General features: G+C 33.3%; 1 protein-coding gene across 1 annotated transcript in view; it reads left to right on the top strand.

Moving 5' to 3' along the window:
- The window catches only part of LOC123661668 (A disintegrin and metalloproteinase with thrombospondin motifs 16-like), a 63,261-nt gene that overhangs the window by 31,064 nt on the left and 11,606 nt on the right, over window positions 1-20,591 (top strand). The window contains exons 2-9 of the mRNA XM_045596617.1: window positions 13,734-13,806; window positions 14,622-14,884; window positions 15,095-15,845; window positions 16,253-16,358; window positions 16,624-16,758; window positions 17,644-17,750; window positions 18,429-18,571; window positions 19,940-20,115. Coding sequence (XP_045452573.1) covers window positions 13,734-13,806; window positions 14,622-14,884; window positions 15,095-15,845; window positions 16,253-16,358; window positions 16,624-16,758; window positions 17,644-17,750; window positions 18,429-18,571; window positions 19,940-20,115 — 1,754 coding nt within the window. The remainder of the gene's footprint in view (window positions 1-13,733; window positions 13,807-14,621; window positions 14,885-15,094; window positions 15,846-16,252; window positions 16,359-16,623; window positions 16,759-17,643; window positions 17,751-18,428; window positions 18,572-19,939; window positions 20,116-20,591) is intronic.

The following is a 20,591-nucleotide window of genomic DNA, read 5'->3' as shown; positions in this document are numbered from 1 at the left end:
ATAATAAAATTTAAAACGCTTTAACTTCGGGGCTTCGAAAACACACACAATACACAAGAACAAACGCCCAGACCACGACAAACATCTACATCCTACACGACCAATACAAATGTTTGTCATGTGCGGGGATCGAACCCGGGACCGATAGCGTAACATCCAGTGCTGTGACCGCTTCGCCAACGCGTCGTCGTTTAGTGTATCAATGTAAAATATATTAAATGTATATTCAGGCCACATTAGCATAATTTCGTTGTTGATAATATTAGATAATAATATAAAAATTATATAAAGTATTATTAATGACGTGCTTATTTATATTGCATAAAGTAATTAAAAAACACGATAAACTTTAAAAAATGTAGAAGTGTGAATAGAAAAAAAAACTAGTGTGCTTTATCGGTACCATACGACTGAAATAAAACTTCTTTAGCTCCGTCTTACTTATGTGTCCCTCTCAACTCGCCCGATCACCCTTTTCGTAACCCTCTCGTCACGCATTAACTAGCTTACTCCCCAAGGTAAGCGTGCGTAAGGAATTTTTACTTCAAAAGCTACTTCTAGCTAAATACCAGTACTAAGTAATAAATACGTATAAGTATATACATATTACTCATAACTTCAACCTATCACAGTCCACTGTTAGACATAGGCCTCTACAAGTTCGTGCCAAAAATGGCGCGAACTCATGTGTGTTGCCGACAGGGCTGGCTTTGTCGCACCGAAGACGCTGCTGCCCGTCATCACCTGTGTATTTGAAAGCCAGCAGTTAGATGGTTATCCCGCCGGTCGACACACGGAAGAGAAGGGTGGCTACATTCTTTACTGCCGTAACCACTCAGCATATACCTATATACATATAGTATATACGTCTTAAGTACGTACCAGTAATAAGTAGGTATTACGAAATTGTAACGAAGTATAAGAGAATCCATTGTAAATATTCATGAGGTAGTCTACAGGGAAAGTATGGCTTTATCGATGACCGTAATACCGATAGCGTAATAATGTAATTGTTACCATTGGTTAGTGATGCTTTGGGTTTGATAATCGGTGTAATGAAGAAGATTCGTTTGTTTATAATTTCTATTACGAAAAGCCTTTGGATAAATTAACAATTTTTATTTAAGGCTAGTTCATGAAATTTTTCTCTTCGTAATATCAAAAAAATACCTATATTTTATTAAAGTCTTAAATGTTTACGTGATACGTATACCGAAACTTTTTTAATATTTTAAATTCTCCAAAATTACTCAATCGATTTTGGCGAAACTCTCACAAATTAGTAATTTATTTTTATAAATCATCGATTTACATAAAACAATAAATAAAATTAGGTAATGAGCAGTTATTATACGTAGGTATATAATGGTTGTTTTTATATGTTATTTACGTGTTATTACACGTAAATTACACATAACAACAATCATTTTACGAATATAAAAATATTGTAAAGACACTTCATAATTATTAAATAAACATTTTTTTAATTAGACTCGAACAGCTTAATGACTGTAAAGTAATTACTTTTGAAGTTATCTACAGTAGGATCACTGTTTTTTATAAAGCTAAATTGTATATATATATTCTTTTAACGCAACAAATAACAGATATTTATAATAAAATGTAAATGAAAATGTACATTTTTAAACTTTCATTGTTCAACTTTTTCGGAGTTTATCACGTTTTACGAGTATTAAGTTTATTAGATGCCCGACATTTCGGATACTTAACAGCTGCTATGGTCACGGGAGGACGGTCCTCGCGTTGATAAGGTTGTCTCATTATAATGCGTGAAATATGCATAAACATTAGAAACACTATAGTAAGCCTTTTGTAATTAACTCAGAATTAACTTTCTTCTGTATGAGGCTTTGATTCACCAGTATTGTCTATGATGACAATGATGATAATCCTTTACATAAAAAATACTATTTAAAAAAAAACATATTTGTATGGTTTCAGTAACTGTGTTATCATGATTACATAATTAGCTTCAGCTAAATATTTTGATGAACAAAGCATTAATCAAAGCGTTGTTTGTTTCTGTATTTTTTGTTATTCTGCAATGCTGCAATTGCTTACAAAATCTTCCATTTGCATAAGTCTTATCAATCAATCTATTTTAACAAAATGCCTTACACTCAACAATCATGTTAAAAACAAGATTGTCAAAAATTTCAAGAAAAGTTTTGTCAACCTTGTTTTTAATAACGTACACTACCCATATTGTGCTTTAAAAAGGCAGTTAGTTTTAGGTCACGTTAATATATATTACTTGTATATGGATAATGTCTACAAATATTGATATTAGTAATTGTATACAGTTTGTTCAGTTAATGGCTTACAAAAAATTAATCACTCCGTAATAAAATGTACAGAATGTATTTTAAAAATAAATTGTGAAGTGATTAAATCATAAATCTAGATACATAAATCAATACATAATACGTATTAAATACCAAGCTATAAAGGTTAGTTCGAATATTGCCTTTATTTTAAGAGTTTAATTGATAGCTTAATAGAATCAAGAAGCTCAGAATCTGATGAAGCCTGACTGTGGACCCTTAGACTTATGTAAGATCACATACCAATAATGTAGCTCTCAAGTATTCCCTTAGAAAGTAACCTTAATTACTGACTACCTAGCCAGAGCTTATGTAGTTACGCTATGCTGACATCCTGACAGCGGGGGTAGATTCGGCAAAGCGCTTGTGGCGCTTTTGACATTGTACACGTCCATAGGCTACTGTAATCACTTTCCGTATATAACGATCAGGCAGACCGTACGCTTGCTGCGCTAGCTCTACTGAATGGTCTACACACACTTCGCCCCAAAAATGGCGTGAACTAACCTTTTTTGGCCATAGTCACCACCTTGCCGCTGGGCAGGCGGGTTGGTGTAATAGACTACATCACGCGCTAACTTGAAAGTGCAGAACAGCAGTCATAAAGTATTTATCACTTGATATGCATAAATTAAATTCAAGTGATCTTGTAACAGACTTACTTTACTTTTAAAATATAAAAGTAAGGTTCTCAAATTTGTGATTGTAAAAATTTCAAAACTGATAAAAGATTTTAAAAAGTTCTTCAACATTAATAAAATAGTAAGAACGCGGTATTAAGTAAAATTCGTAGGTAACATTTAGGTTATAAAACATAACTAATAGCAGGTTCTAAATATTATGACTCTATTAGTTTAGGATTAGATCCTAAATATTTTTATTCTGAGGGTAACTCTCCTGGCGATCTGCTTCCATCTTTGTCTGTTAGAGGCGTCGCGGAAAGTGTATAATTATCGTAAAAAACGAAAGAAATAAGTAATTAATGTAACTAAGAAACAAGAAATGAGGTAAATGTAACAAATCCAATCACACGGTAGATCACCGTAAAAAACAAGAATATCTCGCGTACTCTCATTCCCATGAACGATATATATTATAAACTATCGCCTCTAACACCTAAAACATAAAATAATCTTTTATTATGAAATAATTACATAACAAAAATAAATGGATTTTTTTAGTTCTTAAAAACAGTTACATAAAGTTAATTACCAATGGTTACAGCCTTATAGTCTAGTTGGTGAATAGGTTTAAAACATTTTCACGATATTCGTTTTCTCGACGAAGTCTCTTTGGTTTCTCTCTCAAAAGAATTTGGAAACACACAAAAAAAATTCACATGAATTTTTAAATCTGTATCGTATTAAAAGTAAACAATATGAATTTAAACAATCATCACAATATTAAATTGTTAGATTAATTAATGTAATTATAGAATAATAGCAAGAAATAAAAGTCAGTAATTGCATTTCCTATCCGTAAAATATTATAAGGTTTCTAGAGAAAGTAAAGCGTTAATTAAAAGCGTCTAAAGTTTTGATTAATCTTGATAAATAATTGTATCATGTTGCTTTTGCGTATTAGACCATTAAATATAAATAACTTATTACAATGAAAAAACTTTTTCTTCTGGAGGCCGTTGAGTGTGTAACGGTTGTTTATTATTTATTAATTCTATCGCGGCTTATCAAGTTTTTTAGATGCCCGACGTTTCGGATACTTTACGGTAACCATGGTAACATGGACATTAGGACATAGAAACGTCGGGCATCTAAATAACTAAATCAATCGCGATAAAATGCGAAAAGGTTGTTTCATTGTAATGAGTGAAATACGCGTAAACATTAGAAAACAATATGTAACTAACTTATGTTTAACAACCACATTGGTATAGTAGTGCATGTGCCGTGTGCAGGCGCCTAAACATCGGCGGTTTGAGATTTCAATTCCTGGTCGAGATAGATATTTGTAACCGTACAAATATTTGTTTCCGATTTGGATTCTGTCCTTTAGGGTATTCCCACAGTGCTTCGGAGAGCACGTAAAGTTGGTCCCAGTTGTTATCATAGACACCATAGAGACAGATATAGTAGGGAATACATCCGCTACCCACAGTGGAACAGCGTGACGGTTTAAGCTCTGATGCTTCTGTTTTCATAGAGGCCTATGCCTAGCAATGGAACATTAAAGGCTGAATCAACCAACATAAGCTAAAATTTAGTCTAAGTTAGTTATAGGAACTCAATTTTTGTACCGTTACTAGTCGAGCCGAGTTGAATTTGGTTATCAAAATATTGACGGAGGATTTTTTTGTGTAAATAGTATGGTAAATTTTGATATGAAACAAATTGAAAATTTGAGGATTTCCTATACTGTCTTCCGGCTCTATTATTAGTATTATGAGACTCTTAAAATCGTCTTAGTTACCAAGACTTATTAAAACAATTTTAACAACCCTATATAAGTAAGAGTAGCAATTAGTAGTCCTCCCGTGACCATGATTGCTGTAAATTATCCGGAAACGTCGGACATGTAAAAAACCTAATAAACTGCGATAAAATCCGAAAAAGTTGTTTCATTATAAAAAGTAGCAATCGCTTTAAGATTACGTCTATATTAAAATGTAGTAGTTAGTAGATAAATAATTAAAGTTACTCTTTAAGTAATCTCTTGAAGTTCAGAAAAGCTAGAATTAACTTCATGCTACAAATAACTATGATATTTCAAATACTTGGCCTTAAGTTAATGGCATAAGGTCACATTTTCGAATTGGCCAATACGAATTCGACTAATTTGATAGCTTGATGTTTGCCTTTTATCCCGAATTTATTTCCAGTGCTTAGGTTTTACTGTTCTGCTTCATTTCTAGCAAACGTGCCCACTTATTATTTTATATATTCATTTATTTCATTGCATTTATACTGCGATGTTTTAAAACCTAAAGCCGTCCCCAATGAAAAGTATTTCGAGCACTATAGTCTGAGATTAGTTGCTTCAACAGACACTTTGATTACATACATCAAATGTTGTTAACTTACATTATATCTGTATAAATAAATAATTTCACTCTCAATAATTTTAGTAACAATTTCAATCTCATCTTGTATTACAACTACATGAAATGAATTAAGCCATGCTAATAAATGGAATTCATCTTTATACCTTTTTATTAGTAAAACACCAACAAGATAAAGATACACCTTCAACCCATTCATGGCAACCATTTTATTATTTTGACCTTATGCACGCATGGTATGAAGATTTTTATGCTGTTTTTATTGAAGATCTTAATAGCAATCATTATAATAAAACGAACAATGCAGGCCATACTTAGGCTATAATTTTTGTATTGTATTCTGTCATCTTCAAAGACACCCGCTCTGGTATTGCAAAAATGATTACACACAAATTGAAAACAAAAGATTTGTTCTATTCCTGCTTAGAAATATCATAGTCTCTGAATGTCAAGGAGAACACGACTGTCAGTCATTTGTAATTCAGTAAAAGAATTATAATTATTATTTTCTTTTGATTAGTTCCCATATACTTTATAAAACAATAATTCTATCTTCAGCAGCGAGATGTTTGAAAGCCTTTTGCTAAGGGCAGTAATAATTAGTTACTGACATAGTGCTAAGAATTTCTGAGTAAAATAAAATATTCATCAAAATTAGTAACATGCCAAAAATGCACAAGTAATTGATATTACACAAAAAAAATAATTATAATCTAAGTTTTTCTACCAGCTTCCGCTGGTCCGTTGAATGTCTGATGTAGTAGACAATGGATTAAAATTGTAGCATACTGAATCGAATTAGTACATTATTATTTTATTAATAGGATTTTTTAATGAATTCAGATCACGGTAAACCTACTATACAAAAGCAATTATTATGAGTAGATAATAAGAAAATAATAACTTAAAAGTCACAGTTTTATTACAATTTTCATTACAATTGTTTTCAAAATAAAATCTGACTTAATTACTCCTAAAGTTAGAAAAGCATTATAATTTACAAATCTCTTATAGTGAATTGCTAGTCATAAAAATTATAAAAATTGAACTTAATATAACCGTCGATTTAAGATCCTTCCTTGTTTTAAAACCAAGATAATATTTAAAAATACAACAATATATTAAAATCTACAATATATCAAGCATATCTCTGCATCTATCATCAGTTCTTTGTTGTCTTTTAATTACAATCAAACAAAGGCGTTGGGATGTGTAATTTTTAAGATATCGTATGCAAAATTGCTTTGTCTCCTTACTTCAACACGAACCCGGCTGATCATAACAATTTTGCTGTTTGCTTACCGTAACGTAAGCCTTGAAAATCGCCAGCTTCCACAAAGTTTAATTAGATAAAAAGCTACTTGGATATCGTTTGTTTTGCAGCAATGTTCCGCACAGAGTTTTACTGTTATATATAAATACTAGCTTTTACCCGCGGCTTCGCTTGCATTGATTTTTTTAATAAAAAGTATCCTATGCTACTTCTAATACCTCCAAAAATACTTGTACAGAATTTCATAATGATCGGTTAAGTAGTTTTCGCGTGAAAGCGTAACAAACAAACTTACATTAATATTTATAATATTATGGGGATATATAAGGATAATAATAATTATACTAGCGGACCCCACAAACGTTGTTTTGCCATGTATATTATTAGCCCCCTTAATCCCCGGAGGTTTAAAGGGGAGGGGCCCCTTACAACTTAGGATTTTTTTTTACAAGTGATAAACATCCACGGGCTTATGAACCCATGTCCTTTTTTATTCTAAAAACATGCAATTTTTATTTTTATTATTTTTTTTATTTCAAGGTAGGCGTTACTCAGCAACATCGCTGTTCAATTTAGACTATGTTTTTAATGTCTCCAAAAGAGACGTGAGTCCACCGACCGGTTCTTATTCTAATGTATGGTACAATTTCTGTTTTTTTTTTACAGCTTAGGACTATGAAAAATAGATATTGGCCGATTCTCACACCTACTCGATATGCAAACAAAATTTCATAAATATCGGTCCAGCCGCGTCGGAGGAGTATGGTAACTAACATTGTGACAAGAGAATTTTATATTATAGTTTTAATTTTATGTGTTTCATTTCACAATTAGCTTTTTAGGATTGTGACAGGTAAACACTCAAATAAAATCTACACATTGAAATAAAATTAAAGTGTCAGTTCGTGATTTCAAAATAATAGTATTTTTTCCAAGTGCATAGTTATTTACACGAAACTAAAACGCCCGTGTTTTTTGTTTGTCTGGCCTAATCTCCGAAAAGATTAAACCGATTTTTTTGGGACTTCCACCGATTTTAGTTATCAAAATGAGTCAATATTTAATTCAGTATTTGTGGAGATTTGGGAAAGTCGAAACATAAATGTAGTATACAAAGACTTACTTTAGTACTTTAACACCTCTTAGTAAATATAATCAATATCAACACGAGCGAAGCCGCGGGCAATAGCTAGACCATTATAAAATGCAAAGTACCTAATGCATGTAACAGTGTAATAATAATAATAAATACTCTTTATTGGATACCACAAGGAAACATTACACAAAAGTTTTAGTAGAAAATTCTAAATTTAATTTGTGATAATATGCTTGTAATTTATTAAATACAAATCTGTAGATATTTATTCAGTAGATTATATATATCTTTAATTTTGTTCAACATACATAAAAAAATACATAGAAAGCCAACATGGCCTTATCTATTTATGCAATTAAACGCTCTGCTTGAAAACTTTTTTTTTAATATAACACGTAGTGACTATAGCTTAATTCTACTAAATGACAGATTAAAAAAAATACAAAAAAGAAATAAATTTAAACGACGGCAGAGGTTAAAATTCAACCTGTATTTTGTTTTAAACATTCAGCCATGGAATAAGTCACACATTCATCATAATTTTCCCATCACGGCACATTACCATATTATATTTGCTGTCACCGTCATAAAATGTACATTATTGTAGTCTGGTTTAATGTAGTTTCATGCTGTCAACTGGATTTATGTGAAGGCTGGTGTGTCTTTGAATTTTTGAAATAGAATACCATACTTAATTAAATAAGGCTTATGATATAACGTAGTTTCAACAACAAGGAGGTTATCAATTCGACTATATTTTTTTATGTGTGCTACCTCGGAACTTTTTGCTGGATGGACCGATTTTGATTATTCTTTTTTTTTATCGAATGGGTGGTACTGGTCATGTCGTCCCTTTGTAATTTAATCGAGATCTGAGAAGCCCTTTTTGAGTTATCTCTAATGATGCGTATTTGCTTGACTATTTTTTCATTGGCCTACGTCGTGTTATACTTCATAACTTTTTACTAGGTTTACCGATTTTGATGATTCTTATTTTAATCAAAAGCTGTTTGACGAGTTCTTTTTCAGTTATATCTGATAATGTGGTTTTACTTGAGTATTTTTTCGTCTACATATAATGTATTATACTTGTTGATGTAATTGAAGTCGTCTTTCTCTTTCAAGCTAAAATAGTTTGATTAAGTAATCAAAATAAATTTTTATTCAAGAAAATACGCTTCAAAGGCACTCTTGAATCATCATTTAACATATGATAAGATATTCTGTATTTAATTATAATTAATGTGAAGCTAGAAGCGAATTAGAATGTAGGTTATGGTAAGAAGAATCGGCAACAAACTTAAAAGTTAAAATTGAGGAAAACTTTATTTAGTCTGAAGTCTGTAATATCGCGACACATCGCGAGCTTCAATATGACAATCATGGTAAGTAATTCGATACGGTAACTACCCCTTAAATCATAAACGATAATAAACCTAACATCTGTTCATTAGTATCGTGCTTAAGTTAAGCGTGAAGAATTATGAATAGGTCGGAGGGTGTCACAATTTCCATGATTCGTTAAACTGTCAAGGTGAGTAAACGTATTTTGACATTTGAGTCCCTATTGTAATAATATTACAATTTGCACTTAATGATATTTCTGAAGATAAAATATCTAGAAATAGACTTCAACATTGATATTACATGTACCTAAATATTATTTAGAATGGTGAAGTTATTGAAAAAGTATACAGTAATATTCAGTTAAAAACATCATTTTGTACAAAATTTACTATCAAACACGACGAACGAGACGATGATGATCTTAATTAGCCACGCTGTTCCAATAATATTCCAAATATTCCAAACCATACTGGTGCTTTACGAAATTTCTCTTCGCCGCTAAAAACAAGATAAATTTTAAAACAAGTGACCATTCAAAATGTAATTAATTCAGCCCAGATTTAAAACAAATTTCAATCGATTAGAATCGTCACGTTTTGTACTATTAAATCAGCTTAGCATTTATATTACCAAAAGTATTTATAATTTAAACAGCATACTTAAAATTTAAACTGTTTTTTTTTAAATGGAATGTCATAAGCAATATATAAATCAGTTAAATAACAGCGATCATAAGTCGCAACGATTACAGCCAATAATCGAATTTCTAAACGAATATTAAAAAACGAAATTCTATTCGTAAGAAAACGTTATTATCTGCAACCGATTCGGTTATCTCGTTACGTAAGCAAATCACAACGCGTAAATACTTTCATTGTTTCCAGACGCTATTGCGAAGCCTACATCTCTACTCATTTATAACAGCTCATCCAATTTCACAAGACTTTTAGTATAGATCGGCTACAGACAGACAAACTGTGTGCTACTAGTTTAATTATTAGTGCTACTGATTGGTATGCTGTGATAAAGATTTGATTAATGAACTTAGTTGCAAACATAGAGCAAACTACAAAATATTGTTTTTAATTATGGACGATTTTAAGGTTAATTTTATACTGAAATTATTTCTCGGACCGACGTGTAAATGTATGTGTATGCATCAACAAGATATCGAGAGAGCTTAATATCAAAAAAGTCATAGGAAGGATATGACTTTTTAACCGACTTCCAAAAAAGGAGGAGGTTCTCGATTCGACTGTATTTTTTTATGTATGTATGTTACATCAGAACTTTTGACCGTGTGGACCGATTTCGACAATTTTTTTTTTTAATCGAAAGTTGGTGTGTGCCAATTGGTCCCATTTAAATTTATTTGAGATCTAACAACTATACTTTTTGAGTAATGTTCGATAACGCGAAGTTACTTGACTATTTTTTCGTCGATCTACGTTGTACTCGTCGATGTAATTGAAGTCGGTTTTTTTTTGTTTGCGAGCAAACACAATTATTGATATAATATTAAGCTTACTCTTGCATTGAATTTAATGTAACTAAAGAATATTTTAAATGTGTTATTTAGGTCATATTTATTGAAGCTTTGGGCAATCTTTTTTTTTAATTTATTCCATCATTTTACATCTAACACTATACTTTACTTATTTTAAAAAATATTCGTTACTCGATATAACATATTGTTTAAGGAAGTTTACACTTTTACTGCAATATGCCTAATGAGTTTGTTTTAATAGGTAAATAAAACAAGACGATGCACAATATGACATGGCGATGCACCTTGTGATACTTTGTTGAAATCAATCTGATATGTATTATTTCCGTTTTGGTGTACAATAAAGAGTATTGTCATGTTATGTTAGATCTATATTATCATCATCATAATTCCAACCTATTGCAGTCCACTGCTGGACATAGGCCTCCACAAGTTCGCGCCAAAAATGCGTGAACTCATGTGTGTTGCCCATAGTCACCACGCTGGGCAGGCGGATTGGTGACCGCAGGGCTGGCTTTGTCGCACCTAAGACGCTGATGCCCGTCTTCGGCCTGTGTGTTTCAAAGCAAGCGGTTAGATGGTTATCCCGCCATCGGTCGGCTTCTTAAGTTGTAAGGTGGTAGTGGAACCTTGTTATCCCTTAGTCGCCTCTTAAAACACCCACGAGAAGAGAGGGGGTGGCTATATTTTTTGGTGCCGTAGCCACACAGCACAGCAGTTATATCTATACTAGTCTTATAAAGCTGAAGTCTGTTTGTTTGATTAAATGGACTAATTTTAAGAACTACTTCTTTAAATTGAATACTTATTTTTCTGTTGGATACTCCATTTACAGAGAAATGCTATTTATTCCTCAAATGAACACGGATGAAACCGTGGTGTTTTATACACAACCAACTTTCTTTTTCTTATGAATTATATCTCTATATCTGTTATTGATTTTAATTTAAAAGGAAACTATATGGTGTCACAGATTTTTTGCAGCAAAACATATAAGTACAGTTTCTGAAGTGCAGAGCGGAGAAATGTACTTGTAACGTATGACCATAGGATACAGATGTGCTCAAAACCTATAAACGTTTAAGTGCAGAAGTCAGAAGTCAGAAGTCACTGTGTATTTGTATCCTCATTTTCAACTCTAGTAAAAATAATATTATTTAAAACTTTCGGGACCAAATTATCAGACTTACAAATTTAATAAGCGGAATAAAAATCTCACTCGATAGTGTGTAGAGAAAGATTTGAGGTATTATTTGTGACAAGCTGTCATATTTTATCTTTTATTTAACATCTGTGATAAGTTCGTCTATCAGCTTACCTATTAAAACCACACCTTTATTAGACCACACGAGACGTAAAAGTTCTTTAGCTCCTACAGTAATTTACGCAACGTAACTCTCTATCTTTCTATTTTAAAAAACTTATATCTTCCTCTCAACTTCTGTTCACCTCACCTGATCACACTTTTCGTAACGCTCTCGTCACACATTCACCAGCCTACTTCCCAAGTCAAGCGTGCATACAGAAATTTTACTTCAAAATACAGCCTGTTCTCTAATATTCTCACGGACTCTAATCTGTATTAACTTACAAAACGCGATTCTTTTAAAGAAACAACGGTAAAACGGCAAAAAGTTCCAAAAAAGGGCAAGAAAATCACAAACTTTTAATATTTGTTAAGTATTTTGAAAGTCAAGTTGAATAACGTTGGAAATAAGGAAATGCGAGATTAAGAGGATACTTAACACGGAACAAAACATTCATCATTTTTGTAGATAATCATAATCGTAAGCAAACAGTCTCTTTAAGTACTCTTTGTGTGGTATAAGATGTAAACTCCAAGCGTTTAAAAGCGTTACCAATCTTTAGTTTTATGTAACTCAAATAGCGATTTTTTTTATCTTAATTAAGACCACATATAGTAGTCATGTATAGGATATCTATCTAAAATCTGTAATAAATGTTTCAATCATATTCATAAAATATGAATAATATTTTCCGATTTTACCGACATAATAATAAAAAAATATAAACTGGTTATTTAAATAAAAAATCATTAGTGCAATTAGAAAAAAAAGGAAAAAAATAATCGATCTGGAGTTGAACCGTGGTCTTCTCGGTCGATCCCGACCGGACGATTTCCCACCTGTGCTATTACAATTTTTTTGACAATTGCGAAATTTATCTTCGTATTCTAACGATATTGTAGCCATTTTTTCAGTGCCTAAAAAGAGGGATAAAACGATATTTTCTAAAAATGAATCCTAACTATATTGATTTATCGTACCCGAAATCCCCTGCATACTAGATTTCATGAAAATCGTTGGAGCCGCTCCGAGATTCGGATTATATATACCTACAACAAATTGCTTGTTTTATAGTGTTAGATACGTATGAGAGCAAAGGTCTAGCTAAAGTTCTTTCAAATAGTTTTTTATTAAACTTATGAATGTCACATTTAAAATATAGGTATATATGAACTAAAATATTTTTTTTCTTTTAAATTTTATATATATAATTCTCGTGTCACAATGTTAGTTAAAATACTCCTCCTAAGCGGCTGAACAGATTTTTATGTTGTGTGCTTATCGGGTAGCTCTGAGAATCGACCAACATCTATTTTTCATACCCCTAAGTTAAAAGGGGGGGATAAAGAGGTTAATAATGTATATGGCAAAACAACGTTTGCGGAGTCAGCTAGTATGACTATATATTTTTTCATATTTTCACTACTTATCCCACAGTTCAATTTCGATTAAGCGCAAGAGCCGTGTGAATAATGTCTATTGTCAAAAAGTGTCGAGGCTATTTTCTAGCTAATAACTCCAAAACAATAGTTATTGCTAGGTATTTAAATCGAACGAGGTTAAATCAAAAGTTTTTAATAACCCAATGCCGTTACTGACGCTTCCTGAATACAATTTTGATGGAATTAAATATTTATGAGATTGTTAAATAAATATCGTACAATTTTATTATTGTCTTAAATTATTTTAATATTCATATTTTATATTACATTTGAATTTTAACCATTTTTTTTTTAAAGATTATTGAGCAATATCTTGTGGTAATATCGTAACATACAAACTATCAAAATGTTCACGTTTCCAGTTTATCAGAATTGTACATTTTATTTTTATTTGTTTCAGGATCACTCTTATCAACTACTTGATCATCTTTCTGAATCAGAAAAGCTATTTCTCTTGGGCGCCAACCACGAAAGTAAGTATATATTTAAAGTATTTCAAAATTTAAAATTAAACTTAAAGTATAACTTAGAATTTATTTATTATTTAATTACAATCGCTTATTAAACATTATACATATTTACAATTCACAACTTAAAAACTAAATATTTACAGAAAGTTTCAGAATTGTGCCAAAAATGCTGGCAGCAGAAATGAAAATTTATAAAGTTAAGGATCCCAAAAATTTTTCAAAAAATCTAATGCTGTATACATTCGTAGGGCTAATTTACATGGGCGTTGAGAGTAAATTATTTTGTCGACACGTCAAAACTTATGGAAATAAAAAAGAAACGTACGTTGTCTAATGTTATATGGATAAATATTATATGGAATTATTTGTCATTGTGTCCATTCGTTATATATATTATTGGAGTTATCAGGGAAGTGGACATAAGGTGCCAATCAAAATACCAATTGTAAATTCATGCGACGTTTCAATCTTATATTAGATCTTCTTCAGGCATCTAAAATTATTTGTTCAGATATGAAAAAACTGCATGTAATTATACTGCATTAATATATATAGAATAATAACAAATTTTTCTTCAATTTAGGTATTTTGATTGGCACCTTATGTCCACTTCCCTGATAACTCCAATAATATTATATGGAATTATTATTTCTACTAATTTTAATTCGTAAACTAACGTGGAAATCATTTTAAATCACCAATATTACTTAACAATTATTATTGTAAGTGCTTAAAAAAGTTTAGCAAGAACTTACTAAAAACACATTAGATATCTTTACATCGAAGATTCATAAAGTTCAAATTTTTAATTATTACAGATGCTAAGTTCGAGATAGCTCATCTAAAACGACCGAAACGTCGTAAAAGATCATTATCACATGAAAGTGTAGACTTGACCGCACTGAAACAGCATCTGAATATAAGTCTCAGTGCCAAGAATAGTTTCCTAGACCCTCAGTTCCTACTATTGAAGAGATGGTCAAACGGCACGGAAGTTCTGTTTGACCAACATGCGGATAAGGAATTGGATTTATGTTATTATACGAGTGAGAATGCTGCTTTGTATGCGTGTGAAGATGTGGTAAGATAGCATCTTGAACAATTCATGTTTTACAAAATTATTTTATGATCATTTAATTTTTAACTAATTTACATATTTATACAATGATACGTTTCCTTGTCCCTGCTTACAATTTAAGTTAGACTGGATTTAAATGTAGTTGTAATTTTTTTTAGCGTTAAAAAAAGGAAATAACTATAGACTTCATTTACAATAATTATTTGTTTACAGAGAGGTCTTATTAAAGCAAATGATAGTTACTATTTTATACATCCACTGCCAGAAAGATTCCACAACGAAGATGCAAAACCTCATATTATTATAAAACGTTCTCTTACGGAAAATAGTTACAATATCAATGATGAAAACAAAGATGTGTGTATAGAAAGTCATAGCACACATTTATCGTCATCACCTGAACATATAACAAATTGGACGAAACATAGAAGAAAAAGAGAAATAAAACCAGAAACATATATAGGTGAAAATCATAGCTTAAATAAATTTAAATTAAATTTAGCTCATAGGAATAAAACTATAGATGACTTTGTTGGCAAATTAGTCATAGAGGAAAGCCGACAAAAGAGAGCCGTGCTGCCAGCGATATTCGTCGAAACAGCAGTGTTTGTGGATAGGGATTTGTACAAACATATGACAGTCAATTTTCCTAAGGAAACGGAGAGAGAATTAGTTAGATTTGTTTTAGCAATGATCAATGCTGTACAATTAATTTACCACGATCCAAGCTTAGGAAGACCTGTGAATTTTATTCTTAAGAGGCTTGAAATTCTTCATGAAGACCCTGCAAATTTAAAAAGGCCACATGATATTGATAGGTTTCTCAGTAACTTCTGCACTTGGCAAAGGTTAGAGAATCCTCCAGGTGATACAGATCCATTGCATTGGGACCACGCGTTAATATTAACGGGACTTGATTTGTACGTCGTCAATAAAAATGGCAAAGTGAGCAGTCAAGTTGTAGGTGAGTCAAATACATTTTCATTTTTAGCAAATTAAAACTATTTTAATTAATTTAACTGAGCTATCTTCAGCTGGAAATATCCTGCTTTGTCCTACAACAGGAAATTTCAGGAGACTCAAAATATGGAGCCTTACTGGGGTAGAACTTCGACCTTACAGAAGATCACAGCTAAATAATACTCTTTTCAAGCAGTGTTGTGTTCCTGATGGTGATTAAGGTGACCAGAGCTCCTGGGAAGAATTGAGAATAGGATCGGCTAAGCGCTTGCGATACTTCTAGTGTTGTAGACGTCTTAAGCTACGGTAATCGCTTACCATCGGGTGAGCCGTACGCTTGTTTGCCGACCGAGTTGTATAAATAAATAAAAAAATTAAATAAGATTATATTTTTAAAACATGTTTCGATAGGTTTGGCACCTGTAGCCGGTATGTGCACTGTGACAAGTAGTTGCACAGTCAACGAAGGACGACATTTTGAAAGTGTTTATGTTGTAGCACATGAAATTGGACACAAGTAAGTGCCTCAATATGTCAAATATATTTGACAAATTTATTACACATTATTTCCTAAGATTTAATATTACATAATAGATTAAAACGATTTGAACCTATAATGATGTTTTATCCAATGTAAATGACCCTGAATTTATTTTAAATTAAACCGGTATTGTTACGTCATAGTTTCAGGTAGTTGACGAAGACAAATTCATAATGCTCTATTGCTCTCATGATAGAGATAGACTGTAATGACTATTTGTAAGAGATTATTTTTTTTACAGTCTGGGTATGCGACACGACGGTCCTTTAGCTGATAATGGCTGTGATCCTAGCGCTTACATCATGAGCCCTACACTAGGTAGTGGCAAGATCACGTGGTCACAATGTAGTAAAAATTATTTACAAAAGTTCCTTGAGTAAGTAGCGATCATTTTGTTGATCTAAATTTGGTTGATAAATTTATTTCTTATATTCTCTTCTTGTGTGTTATATTTTACTTTTATCTATAATAATTGTGTTTGCTCGCAAACGAAAAAAAAACGACTTCAATTACATCGAAGAGTTATACAACGTAGATCGACGAAAAAGTAATCAAGTAACTACGCATTATCAAAGATTACTCTAAAAGCAGTTATCAGATCTCGATAAAATTTATATGTGACCACATGATAAACATCAGCTTTCGATTAAATTAAAAACTATCAAAATCGGTACACCCAGTAAAAAGTTATTGCAGATTTTCGAGAGTTTTCTCGATTTCTCTGGGATCCCATCATCAGATCTTGGTTTCCTTATCATGGTACCAAACTAAGAATATCCCCTTTCTAAAAAAAAGAATTATCTAAATCGGTACATCCAGTAGAAAGTTATGCGGTATAATACAACGTAGGTCGACGAAAAAAGCGTCAAGTAAAAACGCATTATTAGATATAACTCGAGAAGTAGTTGTTAGATCTCAAATAAATTTAAATGGGACCAATTGACACACACCATCTTTCGATTAAAAAGAAATTGTCGAAACGGTCCACCTAGTCAAAAGTTATGATGTAACATACATTAAAAAAATACAGTCGAATTGAGAACCTCCTCCTTTTTTGGAAGTCGGTTAAAAATACAGTCGAATTGAGAACTTCCTCTTTTTTTGGAAGTCGGTTAAAAAGGTCTTATCTTACGAAAAAAATATTTTGTCCCATCTAACTCCAACATCTTGGGGTGATTTGGATATTAATGGGCTAAACTAAATTAGTCGTCAATTTATTGGTATAAAATGATCATTCCCTTCATACTCATTTATGTTTCAGTACAGTACAATCTAGATGCCTTCTCGACCACGGTAACTCTGCCGGACAGTTGGATCACAGCGCTGAAGGAATACTCCCGGGGGAGAGATTTGACGCTGATCAACAGTGTATGTGATTTTTAATTACATATAGATAGGTTCATTCACATAATTCACTGTAAGATCCTGATGAATAATGTCCTTTTTACTACGGAGGGTTCCATTATAAAAATAATTTAAAGACGGGTAACTTGAAGCATTAAACATTAAAGCGTATTGAATTATTTTGTTTAGGACTACTATATTATCATAACATAACAACATAACAACATAACAACATAACATAACAATACACTTTATTGTACACCAAAACAGAAATAATACATATTATGGACTTAAACAGAGTATCATCAGGTAAAAAGGGTGGCCTTATCGTTAAAAAGCGATCTCTTCCAGGCAATCATCATTATAGACAAAAGAAGCGGCCTTCCATAGCATCGAAACGCGTGATTGGATTAAGAGATAAATTTGAAAATTGGCCATTGGTTAAAAGACGCGAATGAACAATTCGTGTTTTTACCCTAATGGGTAATCTGTCAATCTTGATACAATTTTACATAAAAACACTTTAAGCTAAATGTTTATATAGCAAGGCTCAAAAATATTGTTGCCCGACTAACTTCTTGTACCAGCTTACAAAAATGTCTAAAAGTTTCGGTGCTTCTACACAAATAGCGAATATGACATTTCAACTTTCTCAAAATTTGATTTCAAATTTTCTCAAAAAATTACCAATACAATTTTAAGGTATGCTCAAATATGGTCGTGGTAGTCGACACTCCGGCGTACAGAACATGGAAGATATTTGCAGAGATTTGCATTGTCAACGAGAAAGGTACACCTGGACTTCTCATCCTGCACTTGAGGGCACCAGATGTGGAGAGGATATGGTGAGATGTTGTTTCTACTTTATTTAATTTTCAAAAGTCTTGATCCTTGGTTAAATAAAATTTTTCGATGCATTTTTCGTTTAAAATATCCCAATTATTCCCAATATTTAGGTTTATAGGAAAACATTGGACCCTATACCTTTAATGCCTCAAATTCCATTTTATATATTAAGGATGATAATTGCCTGCTGAAACTTGATGACACTTAGGGCTATTTTTTTTTCTGCCAACCAGTATTCTTTTCTTAGTACTCAGCGACTGAATGGGTATCATGCATGACTCTCAAACAGAAAATGGTTTTGTTCAGAAGAGTATTTAGTACTTATTAAATATCTCTATATACATCCACAAAATGTTCTGCTATCCATGCTGATAACAATGTATGATATATAAAATGACACCACCCCCAGTACTAACGCGCGGCACACGGAGCATGGCGCTCGTTAACGGTTATATCGTGATTACGTACGGTGAATCAAGCGTACGGCTCACCTGGTGGTAAGCGGTTACCGTATCTTATAGACGCCTGTAACACCAAAATAAATGCAAACGTGTTGTAGACCCTTCCCCGACCCTGGCTTCCTTATCAAAACTACTTGAGAGTATTTTTTTTGTGATAAATTTGAGGCACTTCCTCACTGCTCTAGATTTTGAACAGGGTATTACCTGCCGTGCCCTACCTCCCTGCCTTTTTTTTATGTCACAAGGTCGACAAACAAGCGTACGGCTCACATGATGGTAAGCGATTACCGTAACTTATAGACACCTGCAGTACCAGAAGCATCGCAAGCGCGTTGCCGACCCAATCCCCAATCCCCCCAGGAGCTCTGGTCACCTCACTCCCCAACAGGAACACCATACTGCTTGAAAACAGTATTATTTAGCTGTGATCTTCTGTAAGGTCGAGGTACTACCCCAGTCGGGCTGCTCCATATTTTGAGCGGGAAATTCCTGCTGTGCCCTACCTCAGAGATAACCCTCAATAGATAAGCCTCAATACAGTAACCCCTACTTTACTGTGTGGTTACGGTATTAAGAATATAGCCACCCCCTCTCTTCCCGTGGGTGTCGTAAGAGGCGACTAAGGGATAACATAGTTCCACTACCACCTTGGAACCTATAAAGCCGACCGATGGCGGGATAACCATCCAACTGCTGGCTTTGAAATAGACAGGCCGAAGACGGGCAGCAGCGTCTTCGGTGCGACAAAGCCAGTACTGCGGTCACCAACCCGCCTGCCCAGCGTGGTGACTATGGGCAAAACACATAAGTTCACGTTATTTTTGGCGTAAACTTGTAGAGGCCTATGTCCAGCAGTGGACTGTATAGGCTGTAATGATGATAATGATGAATACAGTAACCCCGCAGTACTGCCGCGGCGGAGAGTGCGTGGAGCGCGGGGGGGCGCGGTCCCTCTCGGCGCCGGCGCGCTGGGGCCGCTGGTCGCGCTGGTCCGAGTGCGCGTCCGCGTGCCTGCTGGACGAGCGCCACGCGCCCGCCGCTTCCGGCGTCGCCTTCGCCTCCCGTCGTTGCACTAGGCCGAGGTACCACGACTCCTTATATATAGACATTTTTGAATATCAATGGGCAAGTATTGAGAATTAATCCGCGACCACCACTGCTTCACTGCGGGTTAACGGATGTATTCCCTACTATGAGTAACGATTGCCATCAGGTATTTATGATAACAACTAATACGGATATAAAGGAATACTTGTAGATACAAATATCCATCCTTAGCGGGAATCGAACCCGCAAATTGCCGGTGTAGGCGCTGATATGGAATACGCACCACTACACTAACGCCGTTGTTAAATAACACCAACATATTTTTTAAATATCATATCAAAAATCGACCGCTCCAGCGGGGTTCGAACCCGCGTCTCCGACTGACCGTGTCAGCGCTCTAGCCAATTAAGCTATGGAACGATGTACCCGCTGGATCGAAATTTTCGATATGATGATTTTATTTTCGGTTTAAGCGAACCGTGGCGCCGTCTATAGTGAGCTCTTTACAGAA

Source organism: Melitaea cinxia, chromosome 17 (genome assembly GCF_905220565.1).
Source record: "Melitaea cinxia chromosome 17, ilMelCinx1.1, whole genome shotgun sequence".
NCBI classification, from domain to species: Eukaryota; Metazoa; Arthropoda; class Insecta; order Lepidoptera; family Nymphalidae; genus Melitaea; species Melitaea cinxia.
Note: the sequence above shows the minus strand (reverse complement) of the source record. Positions and strands in the feature narration are given on the sequence as shown.